At 39.6% G+C, this 27406-nt stretch overlaps 2 protein-coding genes across 4 annotated transcripts in view; one reads left to right on the plus strand and one right to left on the minus strand.

The window, feature by feature from the left end:
- Nucleotides 1–1081, plus strand: part of LOC130922084 (recombining binding protein suppressor of hairless-like protein) — a 37375-nt gene extending 36294 nt beyond the window's left edge. Inside the window, exon 12 of the mRNA XM_057846598.1 lies at nucleotides 1–1081. Coding sequence (XP_057702581.1) covers nucleotides 1–298 — 298 coding nt within the window. The 3' untranslated portion in view covers nucleotides 299–1081.
- On the minus strand, nucleotides 20–27406 carry LOC130921658 (potassium voltage-gated channel subfamily KQT member 2). Of its 3 annotated transcripts, XM_057845805.1 has the most exons (19): nucleotides 27128–27406; nucleotides 26750–26897; nucleotides 25175–25265; nucleotides 23900–24026; nucleotides 23661–23836; nucleotides 20631–20756; nucleotides 20445–20555; nucleotides 20169–20264; nucleotides 19995–20089; nucleotides 15791–15859; nucleotides 15680–15709; nucleotides 12430–12509; nucleotides 12179–12355; nucleotides 11494–11541; nucleotides 11317–11425; nucleotides 6834–6965; nucleotides 6639–6759; nucleotides 6389–6567; nucleotides 20–1657 (listed from the first exon to the last, which is right to left on the minus strand). In XM_057845805.1, exons 1-19 carry the CDS (start codon nucleotides 27258–27260, stop codon nucleotides 1045–1047), a joined length of 2661 nt encoding a protein of 886 aa, XP_057701788.1. In that variant the 5' UTR covers nucleotides 27261–27406; the 3' UTR covers nucleotides 20–1044. The 3 variants fall into 3 exon arrangements, 2 of the variants coding, with proteins under 2 accessions (XP_057701788.1, XP_057701789.1); XM_057845806.1 differs by lacking the exon at nucleotides 11494–11541; XR_009064387.1 differs by lacking the exons at nucleotides 20–1657; nucleotides 6389–6567 and adding an exon at nucleotides 11165–11189.

The raw sequence follows: 27406 nt of genomic DNA on the forward strand, positions 1-27406 counted from the left end.
GTCTATAAAGTCCCTGGTGTGCGTGGTTCCCGACGTGTGCGCCTTGCACGGGGGCGGGGTCAGGTGCGGTGCCCTGACCGTGCCCATTACTCTGCGGCGTCTCTGCGACGGTGTGCTGTACAGTACCGCCTTCAGCTTCACGTACACGCCGGAGCCCGAGCGTCTGCCTCCACCCATCAACGAGGGCGCCCGATCGACTCGTGGGAGGGATGGCGCCCCGCCCGAAGACGACGCCCTGCTAGAGAGCATCCATCACGAATTCACGAGAACCAACTTTCACCTCTTCATGCAGCCATGAAATCCGATGGCTTCGGACTCCAACAAGTGAAAATGGTGATATTAAAACAAAACAAAAAAAAAAAACGACCCCATGACTTGAAACCGTAATTTGCAACCCTACCCTTTAATTCAAAGGCTAATGTTAACTATAAACTGCCATTTATGGCGCGATACGTCCAATCCATTTGAGGTGGTAGCTGCCAACCTACCACTTCAATTGGATCGGACATCTACTAGTGATAAACTCATTTCAATTCACCGCAGAAGCATGAACACCTTTCATCGTCCCTGTCAACATGGCCTCAAGGTGGCCATGTTTGTAAGGGCAACATTCCCATCAATCAATGAAGACATTAAAATGAAGTCAAAATGAACTTATTTCTCGACCAATTTTTATTTCATCAATGACAAAGCATCATTGTCTTCCATTTACGTTAAAAGACGTCCAATCCATTTGAAATGTATTATTATTTATTCACTCCCACCCTCCCACTTCAAATGGATTAGACATCTAGTAGTGGTTAACTCACTGAAGTTCACAGCAGATTGATGACTGGACGCCACATGAGTGGCGTGCATTGGCGGCCATCTTAGGTAGGGCTACCAGCGGTTGAAAACTAGATTTTTAAAAGTACGTATTGCGCAGCATTCTTAGTACTCCTCGATACCGATGACATCATTTTAGGACCGTATCGGTACTGATATCGGTGCAACGCTAATTATGATTATTTATTATACTCAGAGCTATGCTGGTTCAACAGGAGCCTACTCAGTTCCGGGCCAGACGCGGTCCAAATGTGGCGAGGGCGCGCAGAGCTCCGAGTCAGAGTCCGACTCCGCTTGAGCGATGTACGGTCTTACGGTAGCGCGGCGGGGGGGACCTGCCGGCCCCCCCAAGTTGCTGGAGGAGTAGAAACCGTTGTTGAGGAAGTCCATGTTCTCCCTGGACTGCGAGATGGAGAACCCGCTAAAGGAGTGCTCCAGTTCATCGTGGTCCACGGACGGGATGGACAAGGAGCGGTCGCTGTCGGGCTTGGCTTCTTCTTCACCTCCGGCCCCACTTCCTTCCTCGCCGCGCCTTTCGGGACCGCTCCGCTCTCCTGTGCTGTGGCGGTAAGGCCGATTCCCGCCTATGCGTTCTCCGGCCGGGGGCGGCGGAAGACGGACCAATGACCCGTCGCCCGCCGGACTCGGGGTGTTCCCACTGTTACGTTGCAGAGGTGCTGGAGTATTTTGAAGGAGTTGGGAGCTGATTGGCTGCCAGGAGGTGGAGGGAGGGCAAGTAGCAGCTCTGTGATTCTGTGGAGCAGTAGAACTGCTGGAACGAACCATCTTGCTTGCAAATTGACTCTTGTCAACGTTGTCGCCTGGCAACACTCTGAAAGAAGAATAAATTTGACAGGGAACGTACGACGAAGTATTAGCGTCAGTCAAGAAGGAAAAAAAATAGGACAATAAGAATTAAGTCATAATATTACGAGTTTAAAATTGGAAAATTAAAAGAAAAAAGTCCTGCATTGTAATAGGACGAGATTAAAGTGCCTGTGACACGAAAAAGCATGTTTATTTCATAATACACGCGGAATTTTATGCTCCTGGATTAAATGGACCGCTTGGATGTTTGTAGAAGCAATCGGTTTATTTCAAGGGTGTCAAAATTATCGCGTTAACGAGCGGTAATTAATTTTTTAAATTAATCCCGTTAAAATATTTGACGCAATTAACACACAAATGCCCCGCTCAAACAGAAAGGACAGCAAAAAGGACTGCAAAGTGAAAGGTGCACTTGTTGTGTTTTTCGGAGTTTTGCCGCCCTCTGCTGGCGCTTGGGTGCGACTGATTTTATAGGCTTCAGCACCCAAGAGCATTGTGTAAGTAATTATTGACAGCAACAATGGCAAGCTACAAGTTTGTTTTTTGATTGAAAATTTTACAAATTTTATTAAAACGAAAACATGAAGAGGGGTTTTAATATAAAATTTCTATAACTTGTACTAGTTATTATCTTTTATTTTCTATAAATTTTTATAAATCTATATTTATATATTTACATATTTTATTTATTATTTTTATGTATCTTTTAAGAACTACAAGTCTTTCTATCCATGGATCGCTTTAACAGAATGTTAATAATGGTAATGCCATCTTGTTGATTTATTGTTATAATAAAGAAAGGCATGTCGCATATCCCCCCGCCGGGAGAGCAGTATACTCGGCTTATTTCCCCTTTCATGTGCCGGGGGTTCTGTCCAATTTTCCGACCGATCAGAAATTGCAACTTGAGTTAAAAATAGCCGCGAATACAGCGATTACAAAGTTAACACTACAAACTTTCTTTAAATAAAGGACTACTTACGTTTGAGCACCGTAAAATGTACCGTAAAAAGCTCTCCTCATACACATTAGCTGCACATGTTAGCTGCACAACAACTACAGCCGCCCTCCTCGCTGTTTACGACTTCGCCGTGTAGTAAAGCATTATTTTGTTACTCCCCAAGGTTTCTCATTTTCTCCCAAAGAGTTTTTGGAGTTTTTCCTTGCCGACATGGAGGGTCTAAGGATGGAGAATGCCCAGGACTTGAACTTTATTCATTTCATCTTCTGTTTCTGACTGTGTATCATACTGCCTCTGCAAAGCCCTTTGAGACAACCTTTTTGTGATATAGGACTATACAAATAAAATTGAATTGAATTATTTTGCCATATTTGTGTTGACCATTTGGCAGCTACACGCTCCTCCGACGTCGGCCGGTTTGTTCGGCGGTCATTGTCCAGCTGCTTCCCTGGCGAGCACTCCTGTCCATTGTAGCAGGGTAACGAGCTGTAAATTGCTCTCTGCCGGGCGGTTTGCCGATCGGCAAAGACAATCGACAACCCAGTTGTCATGTGAAATGATCCGGGCTTGCCTGGCACGGCCAGACTGTTCTCCCTGTGTTTTTCAAACACTGAGAGTATAGTCTGGGACCCAGCCCATTAACGGCCTCTCGAGCAAGTACAAAATCAATCGACAAATCAGATTTGTTTATCTGCGTGACGTGTTCTTAACGAGCAACGTCACTCTTCCGCGTCGGGTGTTGTCTCCACAACAACACAGATGGCGAACAGGAGAGCCGAGAATATGTTCCAATCCACGGTAAAATCAGTTTTAAATTACCAAAAACACATCGACACAAGTCAATGACACCAGTGTCTAGCGCTAGCCATGTTGAATAAACTCTGCTCTCCTCGTATGTTTACTTCCGCGCGCAAGTCCCTCGTCCCGCCTGTCGCTGATTGGTCCACTCCGCTGTCTGTTTGCTGTGGCTTGCTCCGCCCTGGAAATTTTATCCGCTTAATGGTGGCCAGACTCAATAGCTGGAACAGCGGTGAGTCTGGAGTACCAGGCTAGATCCGGGCTAGTTATGTGCGATTTTCCGCTTCGAAGACTTCGAAGACTTGCGGCTCTCTTCGTCATGTTTTCCTCGTTCTGAATAATTCCCTCTCAACGGGCTGACTGGTCCTTCTCAAGCCATTTATTTAGCTATTGGGGAAAAATACTTGGATAAAAAGAATATCCTGTAAATATATCGGAGTAGAGAGACTGAAACAATGACATTTTGCGGCTCTCTTCGTCACGTTTTCCTTGTTGTGAATAATTCGCCCTCAATGGGCTGCATACTAAATCAGATGAAATCGTGACTCCGCTGACGTCATCCACCTGTTGGGGGCGCTAGAGCCCTATAATGGTAGGCGTGGCGTCTCAAAATATGATTCTAATTCACATAATAATCCTATTTAAGATTTTTTTTCTCCTGTCGTACACACTTTAAGGTCATACCACAGACCCCGCAATCAGTTGACAAGACAGCTCCCACAGACATTGTGCCATGCCGTCCCGTAGGGGGCCGACCCAGGCAGAACGATGAGTTGGCTTTCACTGTGATAAACTTAAAAGCGCTGCGTTCTAACGCCGGATTTAGGTGGCAATATGACGAAGGTTTTACTGCATACAAGCAGGCAGGAGTGTCTCGAGTGATTTGGTCGAGGATTTAAGGTAATTATTATATTAAATCGCACCATGCATGCACTTTAAAACGTGGAAAAAAATCAATGGATAAACTTAGTGTAAGTTTGGCTTGAAATTTTTACGTAAAATGATTGATAACTGCCTGTTTTCTGCTTTTTACAAGGAATCTAGACTTTTTCTTTCATATCTATAGAAATTCAGTGACTTAAGCATTTATTTACAAGAATTTTCAACTTGAAAAGCTCTTTGTTTCGTGACGGCCACCATGTTGAATTACACAATACCGTAACCTTTGCTTGAAATATTTACGTAAAATGAACGATAGCTGCCCCATTTTTTGTTTTTAACCAAGAATCTAGACGGTTTTACGTTCATATCTATAGAAATTCCATGATTTAAGCTTTATTTACAAGAATTTTGAACTTAAAAAGCCCTTTGTTTTGTGATGGCCGCCATGTTGGATTTTGTATCTCTACACAATAGTGGAATTCAACCTAAATAAGTTGTCATTGTATATAGAAAAATGCAAATTTTGCTTTTGTTGAGTAAAATAAGATGATTCTGCATGGTTTCCTCAAGTATTAAGTTTCTGATGTGAAAATCTAGTGATTTATTAGCTGTTGAAAACTTGCACTAAATTAAAAGAAACAAAATTAAGTTGCTATTTTGGGCAAGAACCTGACATGATATGTTTAAATATTCCCATTTATCCTGAAAATATAGGGGATTGTGTCTGCATATGGGGATTTTTGTGCATCTGGTGTGAAATTTCAGAATTTTATTGCCATTTTAAGTTTTGTTATACTTGTATAAAAAAAAACAATCAGGATTTTATTAGAGAACGACTTTGAATTTTTTGATGTCGCTGCTCATGGAGTATCATATATGCCTAAGGAAGGTGCCTGTTTTGGTTTTGGGTCGCTTGCGACTTTGGTTTTGAAAATATTTGAATTTTAAGTTTTTGAAAATAGGTCTCCTACGGATCGGCCCCGTGTCCCATCAACTGATAATGGGTTCATGGTCATACTATTACAAATTCAAAGACGTAACGTTACGAGAATTTGTTGTAATATTACGAGATTAGAGTTGTAATATTACGAGCATAAAGTCATGTGTTGTAATATTACGAGTTTTTGTCATATTATTACAAGATTAAATTGGTCATTTTGCGAGAATATGTTTTAATATTATGAGATTAAAGTGGTGGAATTAGTACGAGAAAAAAAAAACAATATTACGAGATTAAAGTCATAATATTTCAAGTTCAAAAATGTATTATTCCGAAAATATGTTGTAATGTTGCCAGATTAGTCGTACTTTTAGGATGAGAAAAGGGTCGTAATAATACAAGTTTATTCTCATAAAACTACGAAAATAAAATTATGTGTTGTAATATTAAGATTAATCTCGTAAATTACAAATTTAATATTTTAATATTACAAAAATATGTAATATTGCGAGAATAGAGTCGTAGCTTTAGTATGAGAAAAAGGATTAAACATGTGTTACTATGGAAATAAAGTTATATGTTGTAATATTAGGAGACAAATCTCGTAAATTACATTTTAAAACTCATATTACGAGAAACTCGTATTATTACAAGAATAAAGTCATACCTTCTAATATTACGAGTTTGAAGTAGTACCATGAAGAGAATACGTCATAATATTACAAGTCATAGTATTCGAGAAAAAAAGAGATTAAATTTGTAATACTTCGAGAATGAAGTCATGTGTTTTAATAATACGAGTTTAAAAACGTAAGGTTACGAGTTTAAAATCGTAATATTACAAGATTAAAGTCTTTATATTACATGACGTAATTGGTGTTGGATGCAGAACGGCCAATGAAACTAAATTAGCTGCTTTGTACTGTACTACTGCGTAGCGCTAAACCTTGTGTTACCCAGGCCATAAATTACATTAACATACTCAACAATCAATCAAACTCCTTGATGCTTATGTATTCCTCCAATGCTTCACTTATAGTTCTTAACTCATCGTCTGCCATTGACAGCGCGAAACATCCAATCCACATTGCCATTGATTGGAGTTTACTCACGATAAACACATTGATAGAACGACTAACTAAGAAGACACTAACTGAGGGATCATCTTGTGAATGGATTGGGTCTTCTCCAACTGATCCACTGGACTGTGGTATGGTGGTGCCGGGTCCGGTTCCTTCGGCCCAAAGTAGGCGTCCGTCTCGGTCTGAGGAATTCCCATTCGCTGGATGTAGATATTAACAAGAAAATCCAGCTTTCTCTCCATGGACAGAACCTGAATGACACCAGAGCAGATGAGGATAAGTCGCCGGTCAAACCCCGTTGGTCCCAGCCACGATTGGTCACCTGCTTCTCCACCTTTCCCAAACGTCCCATCATGCTGGGGTCCTCGGGTAGCTCTTCGCCCGCGGCTTTCGGTCGGTCCTTGTCTGCCATTGGCGCACCTCTGCCCACAATTTGGTCTACCCTAAAACCAGGAAGAAAATGCTGCATTCACCGAAGAAATTACAACCTGGACAAAGTCGAGGATAAATATTGCACCTGCACTGAAGGTTTTTGATACGTGCTAGCATGTCCAGGTGGCCAGCAGAATACTGTTCGATCACGTCCATCACGTCATATGGACGAAGACTCTCCTTGAACTTCCTCTTGGACACCATGAAGCGCATAATACTGGGAGACAGGGAGTAATAAGTCAGCACCATTTAACGACTTTAGTAGTGTTGCACCGATACTAGTATCAGTATCGGGGAGTACCAAGGGCGTAGGTTTGGTCTCAACATTGGCAGGGATGATACGTATAACGGCATAACCTGCATTAACAGTTTTTGTTGGGGACGGGACGAAACCGATGGGGTGAACTGGGTCAGGGCTACATTTCTCACAAATATGAACCTAATTGGTTGATAGGCTAAACGATCAATGCAAAATAAATCTGTATTGATTTATACAAAATTTAATATGTATTGGTCCAGGTGATACTCAGATTCAAAACCTTTGTTTTCAAAAACTACTATAGAAACAGTTTGAAAACTTCCACAATAAATGTCCAGATTTGATTAGCAAATTTAAATTGCAATATTTTAACACAAATTATATTAACATCTCTAATCTCTAACTATCCAGGAATGCAAAAAAATAAACTTTTGTCTTAAGACCACTCAACATTATCTGCATAGGCGGAGTTTGACTTTTGGGGCTGAGGGGGGCACAACATGTTAATGATCCCAAAACGCAGTGTCAGCAATAAAATTAACTTACAAGAATATTTATAATAATAAGTAAAAAATGAGCGTTTTTTGTTTCCTGTCATTCTTGAGGGGAATTCTAAATCAGGCTGCTTAGGGCAGTTCTACTTTTCGCCAAGATCGTCATCCATTGAATATGGTGCGCCTGCCGGTGTCGTGCCAATGTAGTTACCCCATCAAAAATTGTATCCCCTGGGCGGAGCCATATGGAGGTGGACTTATGTCGTCATTATTCGATCCCCCAAAAAAGTTGTTTCAATCAAAATATATATTTTCAATTAAAAAAAAGTCACTTCAATCAAAAAAATGTGTCTGAATGCAAAACTAAATTTGAAACTCAAAAAATGCATTTGAAAGCTATTTTTCTTTGAATTTTTTTTTTTTTTTTTTTTTTTTTTTTTTTTTGATTGAAGTCAATTTTTTGGGGGGTTGAAGCAACTTTTTTGATTGGGCCACATTTTGACTAGGACATTTGTGTATTATTCAATCAAAAAATAAGTTGCTTCAAACAAAAAAATATATGTTTTCAAAAGAAAAATTACTTTAATAAAAAACAAACACACATTTCAATCAGAAAAAAGTTTTTGAATGTGAAAAATAATTTGAGACTCAAATATTTGCATTTGAACACTTAATTTTTCATTAAAAGTTTTCTTTGATTTTTGCAATCCTTTTTGTGTGACATTTGTGTCTAAATCATTCAACCCCCCCCCCCCCCCCAAAGTTGCTTCAATCAAAACAAGTATTTTCAAACAAAGAAAAAATCATTTGAAAAATAAAATTGCCCTCCCCCATTTTTAAATTTTTTTTGGAAAATAATATGCGAATCAAATGACCGTCTAAGGTGCTCGTCACATGATTTGTTCGAAAAATCATTTTGACTTATGATTGTCTGTCTTCATAAAGAAATTAAATATAACTGAAAAAATTTCCTAGTCAGGAAAAAATAGATAAATAATGATAATAAAAATACATAGAAATAGAGCCTTCTTTCAAGTTAAAAAAAACAACAACAAAAAACTGCTGCTTTTGTCCACAAGCACAGCTAAACTCAACAAAAAATACTTTTTACCTCGACTATGATTAACGTATGATTATCTGAAAAAATGTCTGCAGGCTCAAAATAATAATAATTTAAAAAAAAATTTTTTTTTGAAAATAAACAAGTTACTTATAAATAAGTGCAAGTCATCAGCCAATCAAACAAGCGATTGAGGGGAAATTCAAGTGAAAAGGGATAAATGTAAGTCTGAACATAATGAAATTAATTCACTTAATAATGGTAGGGTCAATTCTATACTTACAACATATGGGAAGACAATCTAAATGACCTATATAACTGAACTCATTATATAATGCAAATAACGTTGCTTTAAAAGTTGGTAGGGACAAATTGAGCATCCTGAAAAGTTTGTAGTGTTATGTCCCTACCGTCCCTATGCAAATCTACGCCCTTGCGCGGAACTAAGAATTAAAGTGCCGATGCCACGTGGTGGTGATTGTCGAGATCTAGTTTCCAAACACTGCTCGCCCCACACAAGATGGCTGCTGCAAGAAACTTAACTTTGATGGGAATCTGAGCGCTGATCTCCCTTCCCAAGATGATGATAGATGTCCAATCGAATGGCATCCAATCATCCTTTTGCTGTGAATTAAAATGGGTTTATCGCTAGTAGACCTCCCACTTCAAATGGATTGGACATCTAGCACCGTCATTGGCAGACAATAAGTAAATAGCAGACGCTTTGATAAAATAATATAACGAAATAAGCTAGTTATGACTAGGTATGTGCCGGTTCCTGGTTTCAAGGTTTACCGTGGTATAAAAACGTCACAGTTTCAAAATCGCTAAAACTTTACGTCATATCGTAGTACGGTATTAGCTATTTTTTATGTCCCAAAAATGCAGCGACAAATCCGTGGCTTGGAGCAGCAGTGCTTGTGGTGGTTGCTCTGTCCTGTGTCTGTCACTGTGCTTTAGAATAAACTGAAGGTGTTGAAAGTACACCAGAGCTTTTTCCCCCCCTTCAAAAAAAAGTCGCTAGTATGGGAGTACTCCGGCTACCGAAAAGAAACAGACGGCTGATTTCACATTTACGTGATCATCATCCATCACTTTACACAAAATTTAAGGTAAGTTAACGCTGTCATGAATGTTTCCCACCAGCTGGTTCATTGTGTCTTCTAGCGATCAAGCGATGGTAAAACAAATACTATAACGTAAGCTTGTTAACGAGGCAGATCACGTGACTAGTTAGCATGCCAAGAAGTCTAACTAGTTTCCCCTCTACCATGAGCCTACTTTTTTAAAGTCTTCCACAATTGTAAACATCTGTTCAAAATAACATTTTCATAATACAGCCTGAGGTATTTTTTTCCTCTCTGGCGACACTCTGTGTTGGGAGAGTGTGTTTTTATAACGTGTAAATAATGATACGAGTCATACACATGTGCTCTGTCTCTTGCTCTCCGTTAATACTCAGCTAATTAATATTAATAGTAGTAGTGGTATGTGTTTTACATCAAATGAATTTGATTATATATTGTTTAAGTCCAGTTCTATATTACCAATGGTTCTTGTTGTAATGTTCAGCAACTTTAGCTGTGGCTGTGGGTTAAGTCTATAAGTTCTATTTATTTCAATTTTATTTAAAATCTATATTATAGTCATGTTGATGTTCCAATTTGCAAATATTTAGTGAAAGTCATGTAAAATCCTGTTCAATGGATTTTTTTTTACCCATAAATCTCAAAATAACACAGTTTGGAGCTATAATTGCCATACCGTGATACCATGGTATTTTTGCTGAGGGTATCTCACCATCAAAATCTCAAACCAGCACATGCCCAGTTATGACTTTATTTGAATGCATTGATGGGTCCGTTGCCCCCTCCAACATGGCTGCCTTGAGGCCGTTTTCGGTACAGGCGATGAAAGATCTTTTAACACTTCTGCCATGAATTGAAATGGGTTTATCACTAGTAGACATCCAACTTCAAATGGATTGGAAGTCTAGCGCTGTCAGTGACAGCCAATGATTAAATAGCAGATGATTTGACATTGATAAAACAAAAATCAACTGAGAAAGAAGTTAATTACGATTTCATTTGAGTGTCAATGCGTTGACTGAACGTCGCCTCAGGGTGGCCATATTGATGGTAGCGATGAAAGGTCTTTTTATGCTTCTGCTGTCAATTGAAATTTTATCTCTAATAGACGTCCAATCCTTTTGAAGCAGGAGGGTGGCACCGAATGAAACTCATTTTAATTCATGGCAGAAGCATGAAAAGGAACCTTTCATCACCTGTCCCAAAATGGCCTCAGGCCTGCCACGATGCTAGGGGCAACATCCTCATTAAAGTTACGTTTTTACAGCGATGTGCATAGCTGGCGGCCATCTTGGGTAGGAGGACTAGCTGTTGGAAACTAGATTTCGACAATCACATATAGCATTGCATCGGCAGGTTATTTCTTCGAACGCCCTGATAACAATGATATCATTTTAGCGCCGTATCGGTACCGATACAAGAAGCCCAAACGACAACAAAAAATCAACCAGGAAAGTGAGACGACAACACAAAGAAAACAAGACATGGAAGCTATTTGGTGTCAGTGTCTCTTACCGAACAACTGATGGTGACGTTGTTCCTGGGGTGAGCAAAATAAACATAAAATGTGAACCCAAACGTGAATCAAAAGGCAAAGAAACGTCGAGCAAAGCCATGAGTGGAGTCGACAAAATGGCTGGAATGAAGGGGAGCTCCCCCCACCGTACCAGACGGCGCGGATGGTGACCTTGATCCCCGGGGTCAAATCCTGTGGGACGAACTCGCAGTGGCAGCTCTTGTTGTCGTCGGCCATGTCTTCTCCCGGCAAGCTAGCGTCTGCGAGGGCCGAGCAAGCGGGTTAGCACGTCGGCCGCGCGTGACGCGGACGCTACGTGTGCGCTAACCTGGCGAGCTCTTCTGTCTGAACTCTTCGTCCTGCATCTCTATGAGCACTACACGAGAAGAACACACCACACGCTTCAGAATCAGCATACCTCGTCAAATACCTGAGGAGGACCACAGTTTCGCACCCTGCAAGTTGGTTTGCGTAGCTTCGGGATTAGCAGCCCAGGAATTGTCGCTCAAAGTGAAGAATCATGGCCCCACCTTAATCTCCGCGTATGCCCAAAATTAATAGGAAGTCCCTCAAAATCAGTAGGAAGTGACCCAAAATCAAAATGACGTTACTCAGCAAGGATCCAAAATCAACAGGACGCCAATTGGCAATATCACAAAATAAACAAGAAGTCACCTTTAAATGAACAAAAACTGAAACAAAATCAATCCCTCCAAATATTAATCTATCGACAGCGCGACACTATCCTGATGACGATGAGAGCTGAGCAAGAAAGATCTTCTGGTTCTTTTTTAGCCTTTTCCTCCTCACTTCCGGACCTGCCTCCTTTCCTATCCTCCTACCCTCCTTGGTGCTACGTGACTAAAATCAACACAGTTTGCGGGCGTGGCTTGTACTGTGACATCACTGCTATCAACACCCAAAAGCTGTGACGTCATTTTTGACGTCCAAGACGATGATTTCGACTGGACGCCAGCGTACGGTCTTCTGATCGGACGGGCAGAACATCCTACCTTCAGAGTTCTGACGAGATGCAGCTCCCCGGATCCTGAAGGCCTGCCTGGTTCTGCTACGTTCTCCGAAGCTCCAGCTCTTAGGAACCTTGCTGGGACTGTCCTCCAGACTGGGATCTAAGCTTGGGGAGCGACGCAGGGCCTGAACCCCTCCGGGTACTCCAGGAACCGGGACCGCTGAAGATGGGCAGTAGATAGCACAATTTGATCTCCTGGCGTGAGTCGAGATGGACTACTCGGACGAGGCTCACCGTGTTGAGGAGAACCTTTTCCTTTGGTTCCAGAACTGCGAGGCGATGAGAAGACTCGCTCCTTCAGACTCACTTTCTGACTGTCAGGACAACAAAGTTTTTAAAAATTGATGATGCTAATGGTTAGCGATGCAATTGAAAAGTGGTGACTAGCACCCTCTAGAGATAAAATAATCTCTATTTACTCAAACGGTCAAACTTTGGACTCCGACAGTGTTGTTTTCGTCAACGATGACCATAACAAAAATGTTTCGTCAACTAACACATTTTCATGACGATGCGGAGACGAAAACATGGTTTGGGAGACTAACACATAACGAGACTACAGCCAATTTTCGTTTGACAAGGCAAGAACGAGACAAAAACGTGCAATAGTTACCATCACATCTTCACAATGTGTGACATTTTATGTGTAATCTGCAGTGTTGGGAGTAACGCCGTTATAAATAACGCCGTTACGTAATGGCGTTATTTTTTCAGTAACGGAGTAATCTAACTAATTACTTTTTCCGCCGTTACAACGCCGTTACCGTTACTGACGGTCAAAAGCGGTGCGTTACTTACTCTGAATAAATTGAAGAAACTACCGGCCGTGTCGAGTCGACTCTCTGCTCTGTTGATTTGTCATCCAAGACTTGGGGTGCGTTCAGGTTCGAGAATAGCGCACGTACTTCTGACTCCAAGCTGTTTGTCCCTGCTCATTCAATTAGACAATGCTTTCCAAAGTTTGGTAACGTTTCTGTGTTCGCTACACCTGATGCTAGCCTCGTTCCCATCTCCCAATGTCAGCCAGCAATAATTCTGCTTCCATCTTGAGGACGGCAGACGCTTTGAAGGTGACGTGAATTGTCGGGAAACTAGCCTACCTGAATGCAGCCCCTCGAGAGATGCGATGGAAGTGATTGTGATTGGCTGAGGGTTAGAGTCATGTGTCGTGGTAAGCCAATCAGAGCCGGTGATTTACAAGCAAACCGGAACAGCGCGTGCGGCAAACACACACACAAAACAGATGCACAGGGTCGAGATGGCAGAGTAGTCAGAAGAAAAATTGTCCTTTAAGAGGTGGAGATATAGACACTATTTCAAGTTTGTCGAAATTAAAGGAAAGAACCTGCATGTAATGTGTAATTTATGTCCCGGGGCAAAGCTTTTGTCGACATCTGTGGTAAGCAATTCAAATCTGCTGAAGCACCTCACAAGTTAACTACCTGTCTGTTCTTCTCTATTCCACTGACTCGAATACTGCTCACAAAATTTCAAATTCTTTGACATACAACAAGTTCTTTTACCTAACAAGTTAACTACCTGTCTGTTCTTCTCTATTCCACTGACTCAAATACTGCTCAGAAAATGTCAAATTCTTTGACATACAACAAGTTCTATTTAAAGTAACGGAAATAGTTACTTTCCCTGGTAACTAGTTACTTTTACCATAGAGTAATTCAGTTACTAACTCAGTTACTTTTTGGAAGAAGTAGTGAGTAATGTAACTAATTACTTTTTTAAAGTAACGTGCCCAACACTGGTAATCTGCATCGTAGCAGTGTCTGGTTGTGTCACTTGTGACGTGCTGCGCCCCCCCCCCCGTCCCGAGTCATCGGTGTGTCGTCTCCAGTCTCCATGCAGGCTTGCACACACGGTAAGATTTGTTTTCTAATCTTAGCCAGACAGAATATGCAATGTTGCTTTGGCCTTGAAAGGTCTTTGCTGAATGATCATCACACACTCAATGTAACTCGTAGTGTTAGCATAGCATTCGTGTTTGCATCAGGCTAATGCTAAGGGTGAGCTCCTCTAAACTCTGACAACTTTTTTCACGTAAAGTTCGTGGTGTCGTGGCTATAATTGAAAAAATGTTATTTCCCTGCTGAGTGTGTATAATCACCAAGCGCTCCACGCTAAATGCTAATGCTAACGAGAACGCCTTTCGTGAGAATATGCAATGCTGCGCTAGCCTTCAAAGGGCTTTGCTGAGTGATCATCACACACTAAATGTAACTCGTAGCATTAGCATCGCATTCGCGTTAGCATTAGGCTAATGCTAAGGGTGAGTTTCTCTAAACTCTCAGACAACTTTTTTACATATAGTTCGTGGTGTCATGGCTATAATTAATTGACAATAATGTACTGTTTTCCTGCTGAATGTGTATAACCACCAAGCGCGCCACGGTAAATGCTTATGCTAATGACAACGCCTTTAGAGAGACAATGTTGCAATGTTGCTTTAGCTTTTAAAGGTCTGTGTTGAGTGATCATCACACACTAAATGTAACTGGTAGCGTTAGCATGGCATTCGCGTTTACGTTAGCATTAGGCTGATGCTTAGTGCGAGCTCTAAACTCTCAGACTTTTTTTACATATACAGTAGTTCGTGGTGTCGTGGCTATAATTAATTGAAAATAACGTACTGTTTTCCTGCTAAGAGTGTATAATCCCCAAGCGCACCACGGTAAATGCTAATGCTAACGAAAACACCTTTAGTGAGAATATGCAATGTTGCTTTAGCCTTTAAAGGTCTGTGCTGAGTGATCGTCACACACTAAAAGTAACTCATAGCGTTAGCATAGCATTCGCGTTTGCGTTAGCATTAGGCTAATGGTTAGGGCGAGCTCCTCTACACTCTCAGACAGCTTTTTTTTTACATATACAGTAGTTCGTGGTGTCGTGGCTATAACTAATTAAAAATAACATACTGTTTTCCTGCTAAGAGTGTATAATCCCCAAGCGCGCCACGGTAACTGCTATTGCTAACGAAAACGCCTTTAGTGAGAATATGCAATGTTGCTTTAGCCTTTAAAGAGCTGTGCTGAGTGATTGTCACACACTAAAAGTAACTCATAGCGTTAGCATAGCATTCGCGTTAGCATTAGGCTAATGCTTAGGGCAAGCTTCTCTTAACTCTCAGATAACTTTTTTTTTACATATAGTTCATTGTGTTGTGGCTATAATTAATTGAAAATAAAATCTTCCTGCTGAGTGTGTACAATCACCAAGTTGTCGTTGTCCTTGTAGACGCTACATTATATGCTCGTTTGTCAATGTTCATTCGAAATAGTTATTTATTTTTGGAGTAATTTTTTAAAAATTTCACAGATGAAAGCATTTTTAGTAAACGTCGACTAAAACTAGACGAAGACAAACACATTTGAGATGACTAAAATATGAATAAGACTAATAAGTATTATCGTCCAAAAGACTCAGACTAAGACAAAAATTATAAGGGCTGCCAAAAACAACACTGGACTCTGACCTCGGAGAAGGTTCTTGCTGGACGTCCTTCCTGCAGAGACACAAGAAAGGTCAATGATAATCATTGTAATACTAATAATAAATAAATGAAAAACTTGTTGGTGTAAGAGACCTGAATGAGAGTCCGGATTTGTTCTTAAGGTTTCTCAGCAGGTCCAACTGGTTGAGAGGTGGAATTAACCTGGGAAAAACACCACAAAATGTCACAACTCATGTTACCAGTCCATCTTTTGGTCTAAACGCATCCTGAAATTGGCTGGCGACCAATCTTTTTTTTCCCCCCAACTTTTTTTTTTTAAATGAATTTTCAAACTATAATGGGATGGGTACAGACAAACACAGTAAGCATAGAGACGTGAATAATAGTTTCGATGACACAAAGTGAGCTTCTCTCTGAAAGGGACATTCTCATTCACAACTTACACACCACACATACAAAAAAAGGGGGGAGGGGGTGGTAGCTCAATGGTTTTCAGCTTCAATATTTATGGAATCTATGTAAAGTAGAAAAGGCTACCAGGTTCTGTCAAAGATTTGCAGGAAGAATTTTTTTTAGGGATGTCAAACGATTAAAATTTTTAATCGAGTTAATCACAGCTTAAAAATGAATTAATTGTAATTAATCGCAATTCAAACCATCTCTAAAATATGCCATATTTTTCTGTAAATTATTGTTGGAATGGAAAGATAAGACAAGGCTGATATATAAATTCAACATACTGTACTTGTTATAACAATAAATCCACAAGAGGGCATTAACATTACTAACATTCCTTCTGTGAAAGGGATCCACGGATAGAAAGACTTGTAATTCTTAAAAGATAAATGTGAGTTTGTATATTGTGACCAAATATTGCCATCTAGTGTATTTGTTGAGCTAAACGAAATGTTTGAATAGAGTTTGACCAAAGTCTGAGTATTATTTTGCATAGCTATTTTGATTGGGAATGGCAGTTGTCTTTGCACTGAGCGCTTTTCTTTTTGTGAACATTATTTTTATTTTGAGAGAGAGATAGGAATATATTTTTGTTGTGCTTTCAGTAAATGATACTGTAGTGACTTAACTGTTTTGCCCAAATGTATGATGGGAAGTTGAGCAACCATGACTGTCAGTGGTGGCTGAAAATGGTATCTTCTCTGCGTTGTGTTTAATGCATGGTGTTAAGAAAAAGATCATCTCCTGTCATTCTTCTCCAAGTCGATGGCCACAATAGTTATAATTAGAGATGTCCCGATCGATCGGCTGATCAATCGACCGATTGATCGGGTCTGATCACGTCATTTTCAAAATATCGGAATCGGCAAAAAAATATCGGACATGCCTTTTTTTAATATATATACAGTATATTTTTTAATTAAGTCATTTTCTAATTGTATTTAACGTTACAGACATAATATGTTACACTCATCCAGAGTCTTTAGTTTAGGCTTAAGGTAGGGTTATCAAATTTATCCCGTTAACGGCGGTGATTAATTTTTTTAAAAATGTATCACGTTAAAATATTTAACGCATGCGCTGCACGACCCACTCACGCATTGTCGCGTTCAATCTGTAATGGCGCCGTTTTACCTATATATAGAGCTAAAAGGCAGCGTAAAATGAGTAGAGTGAATTTTGGCAGCCTTTGGAGCCTTTTTTTAATTGGCTAAAGCCTTACAATCCCTCTCCCTACGATTAGAAATATCGTGGGAAGCAATGTGGGGAAGAAAGGTTGTAACTGATCTTTTTCTTAACACCCTATGTTATTTCCCAACGCAGAGAAGATATATCAATTGGTACCACTACGCACAGTCATGTTTGCACTTCTCATCATGCATTTGGGCAGAATAGTTAAATGGCTACAGTATCATTTACTGAAAGCTCAACAAATACACTAGATGGCAATATTTAGTCACAATATACAAAGTCACATTTATCCTTTAAGAATTACAAGTCTTTCTATCCGTGGATGTAAATGCCATCTTGAGGATTTATTGTCATAATAAACAAATACAGTACTTATGTACTGTATTTTGAATGTATATATTCGTCCGGGTTTTATTCATTTTTTTCTTAATGCATTGCCAAAATGTATATGACCGGGAAAAATTATCGAGAATGATTGGAATTGAATCGGGAGCAAAAAAAAAAAAAAAAAGCAATCGGATCGGGAAATATCGGGATCGGCATGCGTGTCCAGAGAGGTCGACTGTTTGGAATGCCAGTATTCCAGTAAAGAATCTTGCTAATATTATGATCCCAGTAGTACCGTCGGACGTCTGGTAGAGCCAGACCTCTGAGAAATTTAGGGAGCTGAAGGGTCGATCTTTTGCGAGCTTGTTTACCCCCCATAAGAAAGGGTTAACACTGGAAGTCCTGTTTTTTTTGGGCTATAATGAAATACCAAAAAGGCATCAAATGACTCCGATACCACACTAACGACTTTGCTTTGTCAAACAATAGACCACCCAAACAAGCAATCAAGCAGCCTAGGTGTGAAGGGGGGGTTTCACTCCGGATAGCTGCAATTGGAATGCATCTTAAATATTTGCAAATCCAGACTTGTTAACTCCTGGGTTAGTGTAAAAATGATGAGAGGGCCATGTGGCATGAAACTCAGACTAGCATTCAGAACTGTAGCTAAACCAGACTGTCTACATTTTAGAAAATTGAGTGTTAGAACATCTGGGACAAATCCCATCAAGTACCTTCACTTTGTCTTGACAAGTCCAACATTCAGTTGTCAAGTTTCACAGTTTATTATGTTGAAGCACACAATGACCAAAGAACTTTCCACAGCAGCTCAAACTGGTGTTTTGTGACAGCAGTACACAGTTCATACTAGGCCTGAACGATATTGGAAAAAAGACTTGTTGCGATTTTTTTGGGGTTTGCGATATATTGCGATATTTTTTAAAAAGTATATATATTTTTTTAAAGAAAATTTCACTTGATGACTTGAATAGCTGTTTGGAAAGACTTTGGATGACTCACCATCACCACAGTGTACAGTGATCCCTCGTTTTTCGCGGTTAATGGGGACCAGAACCCGCCGTGATAAGTGAAAAACCGCGAAGTAGCGCACCCCCCCAATTTTTTTTTTTTTTTGGTGTGTTTTTTGTGCTCAATGGTTTTATTCAGATTTAGCATTGGAAAGAGATACATATAAGACATGTTTTTTCTCACTTTTTCATCCAAAGTGATTTAAAAAATGTATATAAAATGATTTTTAAGCACTTCATATGTCAAAATTATGATCAGTTTTAAACATAACTGTCCAACCAAATCATTTTTGAACAAGAATAAAGTACTGTAGCAGATAAATGCTTGGCTGTATTAAATGCTTCTGTTTATCTACCTTAGCTGTGACAGTTGGAGTGACATTTAGAAATTTCAAACTCCTCATGATCACTTCTGGCATTTATATGTCTCCAACGTCTCCACACACACACACATTCATTCCAGCGCGGCTTCCTTGCAGAAACTGTTGAACAAGTTAAACGATGATTGACGGATGCCCGTGTGAAGTCTGCTTCTTTGGCCAGATCAAAGCCATCGTTAACTTTTAATAAGCAAGTGCCGCAGTGACTGAGAGGAACAAAGGACTGGGAGAGGGAGGGTGTGAGGCTGTGCGCAGAGTAGAAAGCAAGACGTATATGGATTTAAAAAAAAAACAAAAAACTATCGCACGTGCTTGCGATGGGACTATCGCGCACGTGCACATCGCGATGGCGATGTTTAAACGATATATCATTCAGGCTTAGTTCATACTGTAAAAAGGTTGTCCGCCCGATTGCCTGCCTGAGCGGTCCACTGTCAGCCCTGGCAGCCCTGCCCAGCAAACATTCAAGATGCTAATTGGAGCAATCCAACCCTGTTGTTTTGCGAGTGTGAATGGAAATGACTAATGAGGACCTCAATGCTCACAAAAGATATGCTGATTAGAGTCAGATGACCCTTCTCTGGTAACAAAAGTGATTTGTATCAACTGATCCAACCATGGTAGTTCTAGTGTTGTTCATCGGATCAAGTGTGGTTAAAAAAGATTTGCGTACTTCTAAAGGAACATGTTCGAATATGTAAAGAAAGTGAGGTGGTATCGTCATTTTAATGAGGTTAGCCCGACCCAGAAATGGACAAAGGGAGTGTTGACCACTTTGTTAAATCTAATTTCCAACCTAAATGTTAGCAGTCATGTTCGCTATTATGCTAGCAAATCTAGGCCGAGGGCTAACTTAAGCACAAAATGTCCCCTCTATTACATCCAAATGGCACCCTATAAAAAAATGACAGAACTGATTGCAGACACAACTCTTAAGACTACATCGGCGCCAACCTGTACATGGGGGCGGATACGGTCCTTTCATAGTAGTCCCACGTGGACGTCAGGTCGGATCGACTCAGATTGGTGGCGTAAACCCTCCAGGCAGCCTATGAATGCACACACAAGCCCAGCGCTCCCTTTAATCAGAGCAGGGTCTACTCGTGGCCGGACGTTCCGCGGCGGTACCTGAATGAGTCCAGCCGCTGGGTTTCGTCTTTTTTCAAAATGTTTTTGCCTGTGCTGCTCTTGGACCTTCAGAGCAAAACCGGAACCCAGGATGCCCTGACATGTAGATAAGAAACACATTTTTTGACCAAAAATGAACAGGATGTCACTAAGCAATGACTCAAATTAAATAGGAAATGACCTGGAAATATTCTAAAATTAGCAGAAAGTGAGCGAAATCAACAGAAAGCGACTTAAGAATGCGGGAAAGTGGATTGATCATGCGCCGATACTCACGGCTGGCAGAGCGAAGAAGGACACGCCGATGAGCGTGAAAGTGGCCGCTAGTAGGCGACCGTTCCATGTGATGGGGAACTTGTCCCCATAGCCGATGGTGGTCAGCGTGATCTGAACCGTCAGAGAAAAGAACGCCGTTAGACACCGTACCGCGGGCGCCGGGAGATAAGGCGGGAGCGGTCTCACCAGTCCCCACCAGAGGGCATCGGCGTATGTCTCGAATTGCTCATTGTCTTCTTTCTCCGCCAAGTACACCAGGAAGCTAGCCAGGATCAGGCACAGGAAGCCGATGTACCAAGCCGTGATCAGTTCCTGAAAGTGACGCGTGCCCTTCAGGCTCACTTTCAATCAATGCGCGGGACAATGTGATACTTCCTGCTGTCTCACGCAAATGTCTCTGCTGCATTGCGGTGAGCGTCCGTCTCTTGATATTTTTGTCTATGCGTCTTCTAACGCTGGCTGTAAAATGTTCGGTAATTAGGGGACTTGAAAGTGTCCTGACATTGGATGGTCCTTTTTTGTTAAAATGTGTCCTGACATTGGTTGTGACCGTTTCATTTTATTTTGTCTAAACATGTCATGACCAGTCCATTTTTGGGGGACCAAAACATGTCCTGACATTTGCTGGCGACCAGTCAATTTTTTTTGTCTAAACGTGCCCAGACATTGGTTGCCAAGCAGTCTTTTTTTGGGGGGGTCAAATTGTGTCCTGATATTGGATGGCGACGAGTCCATTTTTTGGAGCTAAAAATGTCCTGACACCTTTTTTTGTCAAAACATCTTGTGATATTGGCTGGCGACCAGTCCAAATTTTGGGGTCAAAATGTGTCCTGACACTGGCTCGCGACTAGTCCAGTTTTTGTCTAAATGTGTCCAGATATTGGTTGCCAAGCAGTCAATTTTTGGGTCTAATTGTGTCCTGACAGTGGCTGGTGACCAATCCACTTTTTGTCTAATTGTGCCAGACATTGGTGGCCAAGCAGTCATTTTTTTGGGTCAAATTGTGTTCTGACATTGGATGGCGGCCAGTCCATGTTTTATCTAAACATGCCTAGACATTGGTGGCCAAGTAGTCAATTTTTTGGGTCTAATTGTGTCCTGATATTGGATGGTGACCAGTCCATTTTTTGGAGCTAAAAATGTCCAGACATCTTTTTTTTTTTTTTTTGTCAAAACATCTTGTGACATGGGATGGTAACCAGTCATTTTTTTTCTCAAAATGTGTCCTGACATTTGCTAACGACCAGTCCATTTTTTGTCTAAACGTGCCCAGACATTTAATACATTTTATTTAAAGGCGTCTTTCTGGCACTCAAGGTCGCCAAGCAGTCAACTTTTTTGGTCAAATTGTGCCTTGATTTTTTGGGTCTAATTGTGTCCTGATATTGGATGGTGACCAGTCCATTTTTTTGGAGCTAAAAATGTCCAGACATCTTTTTTTTTTTTTTTTTGTCAAAACATCTTGTGACATGGGATGGTAACCAGTCATTTTTTTTCTCAAAATGTGTCCTGACATTGGCTAGCGACCAGTCCATTTTTTGTCTAAACATGTCCAGACATTGGTGGCCAAGCAGTTAATTTTTTTGGTCAAACTGTGTTCTGACATTGGATGATGACTAGTCCATTATTTGAGCTAAAAATGTCCTGACATCAAAACGTCTTGTGACATTGGATAGTGAATCCATTTGTTATCTACACATAAGCTGGCAACCAATCCATTTTTTTTTGGTCAAAACGTGTCCTAACTTTTGAGAGTGACCAGTCCATTTTTTTATCTAAGCATGTCCTGCCATTGGCTGGTTTGTCATGACCAGTTCATTTTTCGGTCAAAGCGTCTTGTGACATTGGATGGTGACCAATCCATTTGTCCTGATATCAGCTGTCAACCAATCCATTTTTTGGTCAAAACGTGTCCTAGTGACCAGTCAGTTTTTTGGGGGGGTCTAAACATGTTCTGACATTGGTGGTGACCGGTCCATTGGTTTTATAGTTTAAACATGTCTTGACCGGTCCATTGTTTTACCGGTGGGGGTGGCGGTGGGTGTCTAAACGTGTCATGATATTTACTGGTGACCAATCCATTTTTGGGTCAAAACGTATCCTCACATTGAATGGCGACCAGTCCATTTTTTGTCTAAACATATCCTGACATTGGCTGCCTTATCGTGAACAGTTCATTCATTTTTCAGTCAGAAAGTCTTATGACATTGTATGGTGACCAATCCATTTGTTGTCTACACATATCAGCTGGCAAACAATCCATTTTTTTGGTCAAAATGTATCCTAACTTTTGCTATTGACCAGTCCAGGGTTTTTTTTGTCTGAAAATGTTTAAACATTGGTGGTGACCGGCCCTTTTGGTTTATTGTCGAAACATGTCATGATAGGTCAATTTTTTTTGTGGGGGCAAAACATGTCCTGACATTTGATGGCGACCAGTCCAGTTTTTTTTGGTCAAAATGTGTTCTAAACTTTGCTAGTGACCAATCCTTTTTTTTTTTTTTTTTTTTTTTTTAAATCTAAACATATTCATACATTGGTGGTGACCAGTCCTTTTGGTTTATTGTCGAAACATGTCATGATCGGTCCTTTTTTTTTTTTTTTTGGGGGGGGGGGGGGGGGGGGGCGCAAAACATGTCCTGACATTTGCTGATGACCAGTCCAAATTTTTTGGTTGAAATGAGTCTTGACATTGGCTGGCTTGTCGTGAACAGTTCATTTTTCGGTCAAACAGTCTTATGACATTGGATGGTGACCAATCCATTTGTTGTCTACAGATATCAGCTGGCAACCAGTCCATTTTTTGGGGTCAAAATGTGTCCTAACTTTTGCTAATGACCAGTCCATTTTTTTTTGTCTAAACATGTTCAAACATTGGCGGTTATCGGTCATTTTAGTTTATTGTCAAAACATGTCGTGAACGGTCCATTTTTTGGGGGGGGGCAAAACATGTCCTGACATTTGCTGGCGACCAGTCAAAATTTTTTGGTCAAAATGTGTCCTGACATTGCCTGGCTTGTCGTGAACAGTTCGTTTTTCGGTCAAAACGTCTTGTGACATTGGATGGTGACCAATCCATTTGTTGTCTACAAATGTTCTGATATTAGATGTCAAACAGTCTTTTTGTAACACGTACTGACATTGAATGGCGACCAGTTCATTTTTTGGTCTACACATACCCTGACAATGTCTGGCGACTGGCCGGCGGTTCATCACCTTGCTGTGAGCATAGACGACCGATCCCAGCAGCTTCCAGGTCCCTCCTCGCCGGTCCATTCGGATCATACGCAGAATCTGAAGGAAGCGAAGCGAGCGGATGGCAGAGGTGGCGAAAACGTTCCCCTGCGTGCCCGCCGCCAACACCGAGATGGACGCGATCAGGACCATGATATCTGCGCACAAAGACAAAAAGGTCAGACCGCGCTCGGTCGTCGTTTGTCCGTCTGCTTGCCCACCGATGACGCAAAAGGGTTTTCGGGCAAACTTGAGTCGTCCTCGCCAGCCTCGATACCGACAGCAGCAACCCGCCGCCCAGATGCGGACCGTGTACTCCACGCCAAACACCACGATGGTCACCACTTCCTGACAAACAAGCCAAATCAACAGGAAATGAGGAAAAAGGACCCCGAAATTCTCGAGGAAATAACGTGAAATCAAGTGGAAGTGAAATGTATAATATTTAAATATGTATATATGTAAATATGTATATATGATTTTATGTCATATATATACGGAGAAGTTCTTAACTCTTTCCTTAACCGTTGCTGTCTCAATATTTCATTTAGCAAATACATATCAATAAGCATTAGGCAGCACAGTAAGTACATGAAAATGAAATATGGAAATTAAACAACAACAAACAAACAAACGACAAAAAATGGGAAAATCCTAAAAAATAAATAAAATAAATTAGAAAATATAGAAAATTTATGAAATGTAAAAAAAAAAAATTATACTTAAACTAACAGATGAAAAATAGAAAATAATAAAAAATAATATATATGGAAAATAAATTAAAAAATACAACAAAAAATTGGAAAATCCAAAAATATATAAATAAATAAAGAAAATTAGAAGAAAATAGAGAAAATTAATTAAATGTAAAAACAATAGTAATAATGATTAAACCAAGAGATGAAAAATAGAAAATAGTAAATAGAATATAGAAAATATAAGAAAAATTAAAAAAATTAAAAATTAAAAATGTTGAAATAATTATTTTTTTTAAAATCAGACATATATAAAAAATGTAAATTGTGACATAAAACATTTTTTAAAAATCAGACATTAATTTAAAAAATGAAAAAGGAAGAATTTGTGAATATATTCTATTTAATTTTTTAAGTGATGAAAAAAAATTAATATTTATTAAAATTAAATAAATATATATATAAGTATATGTATACATTTTTTTAAAATTAATTTTTTACGTTTATATACTTTAGTATTTTTCAGAAGTATTTTTCAATTTAATTTTCTATATTTAGCTTCTTAATTTATTATGTATTCTTCCACTGCTTTATGTATATTTTTTAACCCATTGTCAGCCATTGACGATGCTGGAACTCCAATCCATTTGAAGCTGGTGGCAAACGAAAGTTGGTTCATTCGCTACCAACCCACCCGCTTCAAATTGGTTGGACATCTAATCGTGATTAACACGCTGATTAATGGATGATTGGGACGTATGGCATCTTCAACGGCAATGAAATGGGGCATGGAGGGCTTACCAAGATGTAGAGAGCGTCTTCGGAGCTCTTCTCGTACTCGCGGATGGTGGAGAAGACTGATAGGACGAGGCAGGAAAACACCAGCAGGAACCTGATTGGACAAAGCGGACAAACATCTCGGTTTTTGAAAATCAACTCATTGGCTGCCAATTAATTCCATGTGGGAAGGTTCGCCAGCGAATGAACTAACTTTTTTATGTGTATTATTTATTTATTACAGATGAATAAATCTCTCCTTATTTTTTTTTTCATTTTCAAAAAAATATTTTCCCATTTGAATTAATGTTCTATATATATTTTTTTCAATTTAGAATTGTACATCTTTATTTGTTCAATTTGATTTTGAATCCTTACTAATCTATTTGTCTACCTCTGTTTATTCATCTTCTAAAAACATCTATTTATTGTTTTAATACACAGAATAAATTCTTCCATATTTGTTTTTTCCCTCCCCAATTTTTTTTCAGATTTAATGTTTAACTTTATATATTTTTATATATAATACAAAATTGATAAATTAAAATAGTTAGATATAAAATAAATGATAACATGAATAAAAGAAATAAAATAATACATTATTTTTTAAATAATTATCTATATTTGTCTACTTTTTATTCTTCTAAAAATCTTATCTTTTTTTTTGATGACGGATTTCCCCATTTTTATTCAATTTAATTTTCTATATATTTTTTTCTTTTTTAAATATTTTTTCCCCATTTAGGATTTTCCAATTTTGCTGTACAATTTTTTAAAATCACAAAAAAGATTAAAATGTAAATAATAGATATAATAAGTAAATTATATTTTTTGAGTAATTATCTGTGTTTGACATCTTTTTAATTTTCCTAAAATATTTTTATCATTTTTAATATAAGAATTAAATTTTTTTAAAATTTAATTTTCTTTTCTTTTTCTTCACATTTGCTGTACATTCTTTTATTATAAAACAAATGAAATAAAATGAATAGAAATAATGAATGATAAAAAAAAAAAAAAAATCATTATGAATTATCTGCTTGACTACTTTTTAATTATTTTTCTAAAATATTTTAAAAATATTTTTATATAAAAAAATACATATAAAATATATATAAAAAATCAACTTAATTTTCTAAATATTTTTTAACATTTGCGGTACAATTTTCTAAATTATAAAATACATAAAATATAATGAATAAAATATAAATAATAAATAATAAATTATTTTACAAAAAGAATTATCTGTGTTTGACGATTTTTTGTTTTTCTAAAATATTTATCATTTCTTATATAAGAATTTCAAATTAAAAATTTCACTTAATTTTCTATTTTTTAACATTATCATTCTTATGATTAATTTGCTGTATTTACAAAATCCCCCAATGCTTTTTGCTGTATATTTGTTTGACTTAAATTCCCATATTAAGGGGTTACATTTGTAAAAAGGAAATATATACATATACATAGAGATTTCAATTCAATTTTAGCCAGCGATGCACATCATTTACTTTCGCAGGCCACACAAACCAATGCGGCAGGCCATATCCGGCCCCCAGGCCGAGAGTTTAGGACCCTGTGCAGGTGTGCGGAACTCACACGTAGGCGTGGTATATGAAGGCCCATCCCCTCGGTCGCTCCAGGACATTGTAAAGGAAGTTCTGCAGCCGCCTGTAGAGGGCGTTCCTCTTAGGGGGCTTCTTGCCCCCCGACACGCTGCTGCGCTGACGCCGAGGTCCTTCATCGGCTAAAAAGCCAAACAAACGCCGTCAGTGGAACTCAAAACACCATCAGTCCGTCACATGACGTCACGAGTGTTTTTTTTTTTTTTTTTTTCTTGTTTTGTTTTCCAGCATTTGCGGGTCTCTGCACCTGCGAGAGCAAAACACAACAAATCCAGCAAGCTTCTGCTGGATTTCATGGGTTTTGCTTCTGGTTTAAGCAGCATATTTGTTTCCGTCTTTTGTTCTTTTTTACCTGCGATGAGAAGCGCTCCGTCCCTGCTGGAGTCCGTCCCGCCGGCCTCCAGACCCACGAAGCCGACTTTCAGCTTCTTCTGGTCGGCCTGCGCTCCGGGGAACACGCCGCCGTTCCTGGATTTCTGCACCATGACGACGGAGGGTCGGAGAGAAGAGCCCGAGCTAGTGAGCGTGACGGCCGGCAGACGGAGCTGCAACGGCGGCCTGGTCGGCTCGGAGCATCGCTGCCAGCTTGCCTCAAGAGATGCTGATGAGGAGGAAGATGAACCGCAGCGAA

Source organism: Corythoichthys intestinalis, chromosome 9 (assembly GCF_030265065.1).
Source record: "Corythoichthys intestinalis isolate RoL2023-P3 chromosome 9, ASM3026506v1, whole genome shotgun sequence".
Taxonomy (NCBI): Eukaryota; Metazoa; Chordata; class Actinopteri; order Syngnathiformes; family Syngnathidae; genus Corythoichthys; species Corythoichthys intestinalis.

What these genes read in the sequence shown, in the direction of transcription:
- LOC130921658 (XM_057845805.1), bottom strand. Translation starts at nt 27,260, where the DNA reads ATGGTGCAGAAATCCAGGAACGGCGGCGTGTTCCCCGGAGCGCAGGCC. An exon ending in TCGTCTATGCTCACAGCAAG is followed by an intron (nt 20,757 to 23,660) that starts GTGATGAACCGC and finishes CGTCACTTTCAG; the next exon opens with GAACTGATCACGGCTTGGTA. An exon ending in CAGACAGAAGAGCTCGCCAG is followed by an intron (nt 11,426 to 11,493) that starts GTTAGCGCACAC and finishes CGGCCCTCGCAG; the next exon opens with ACGCTAGCTTGCCGGGAGAA.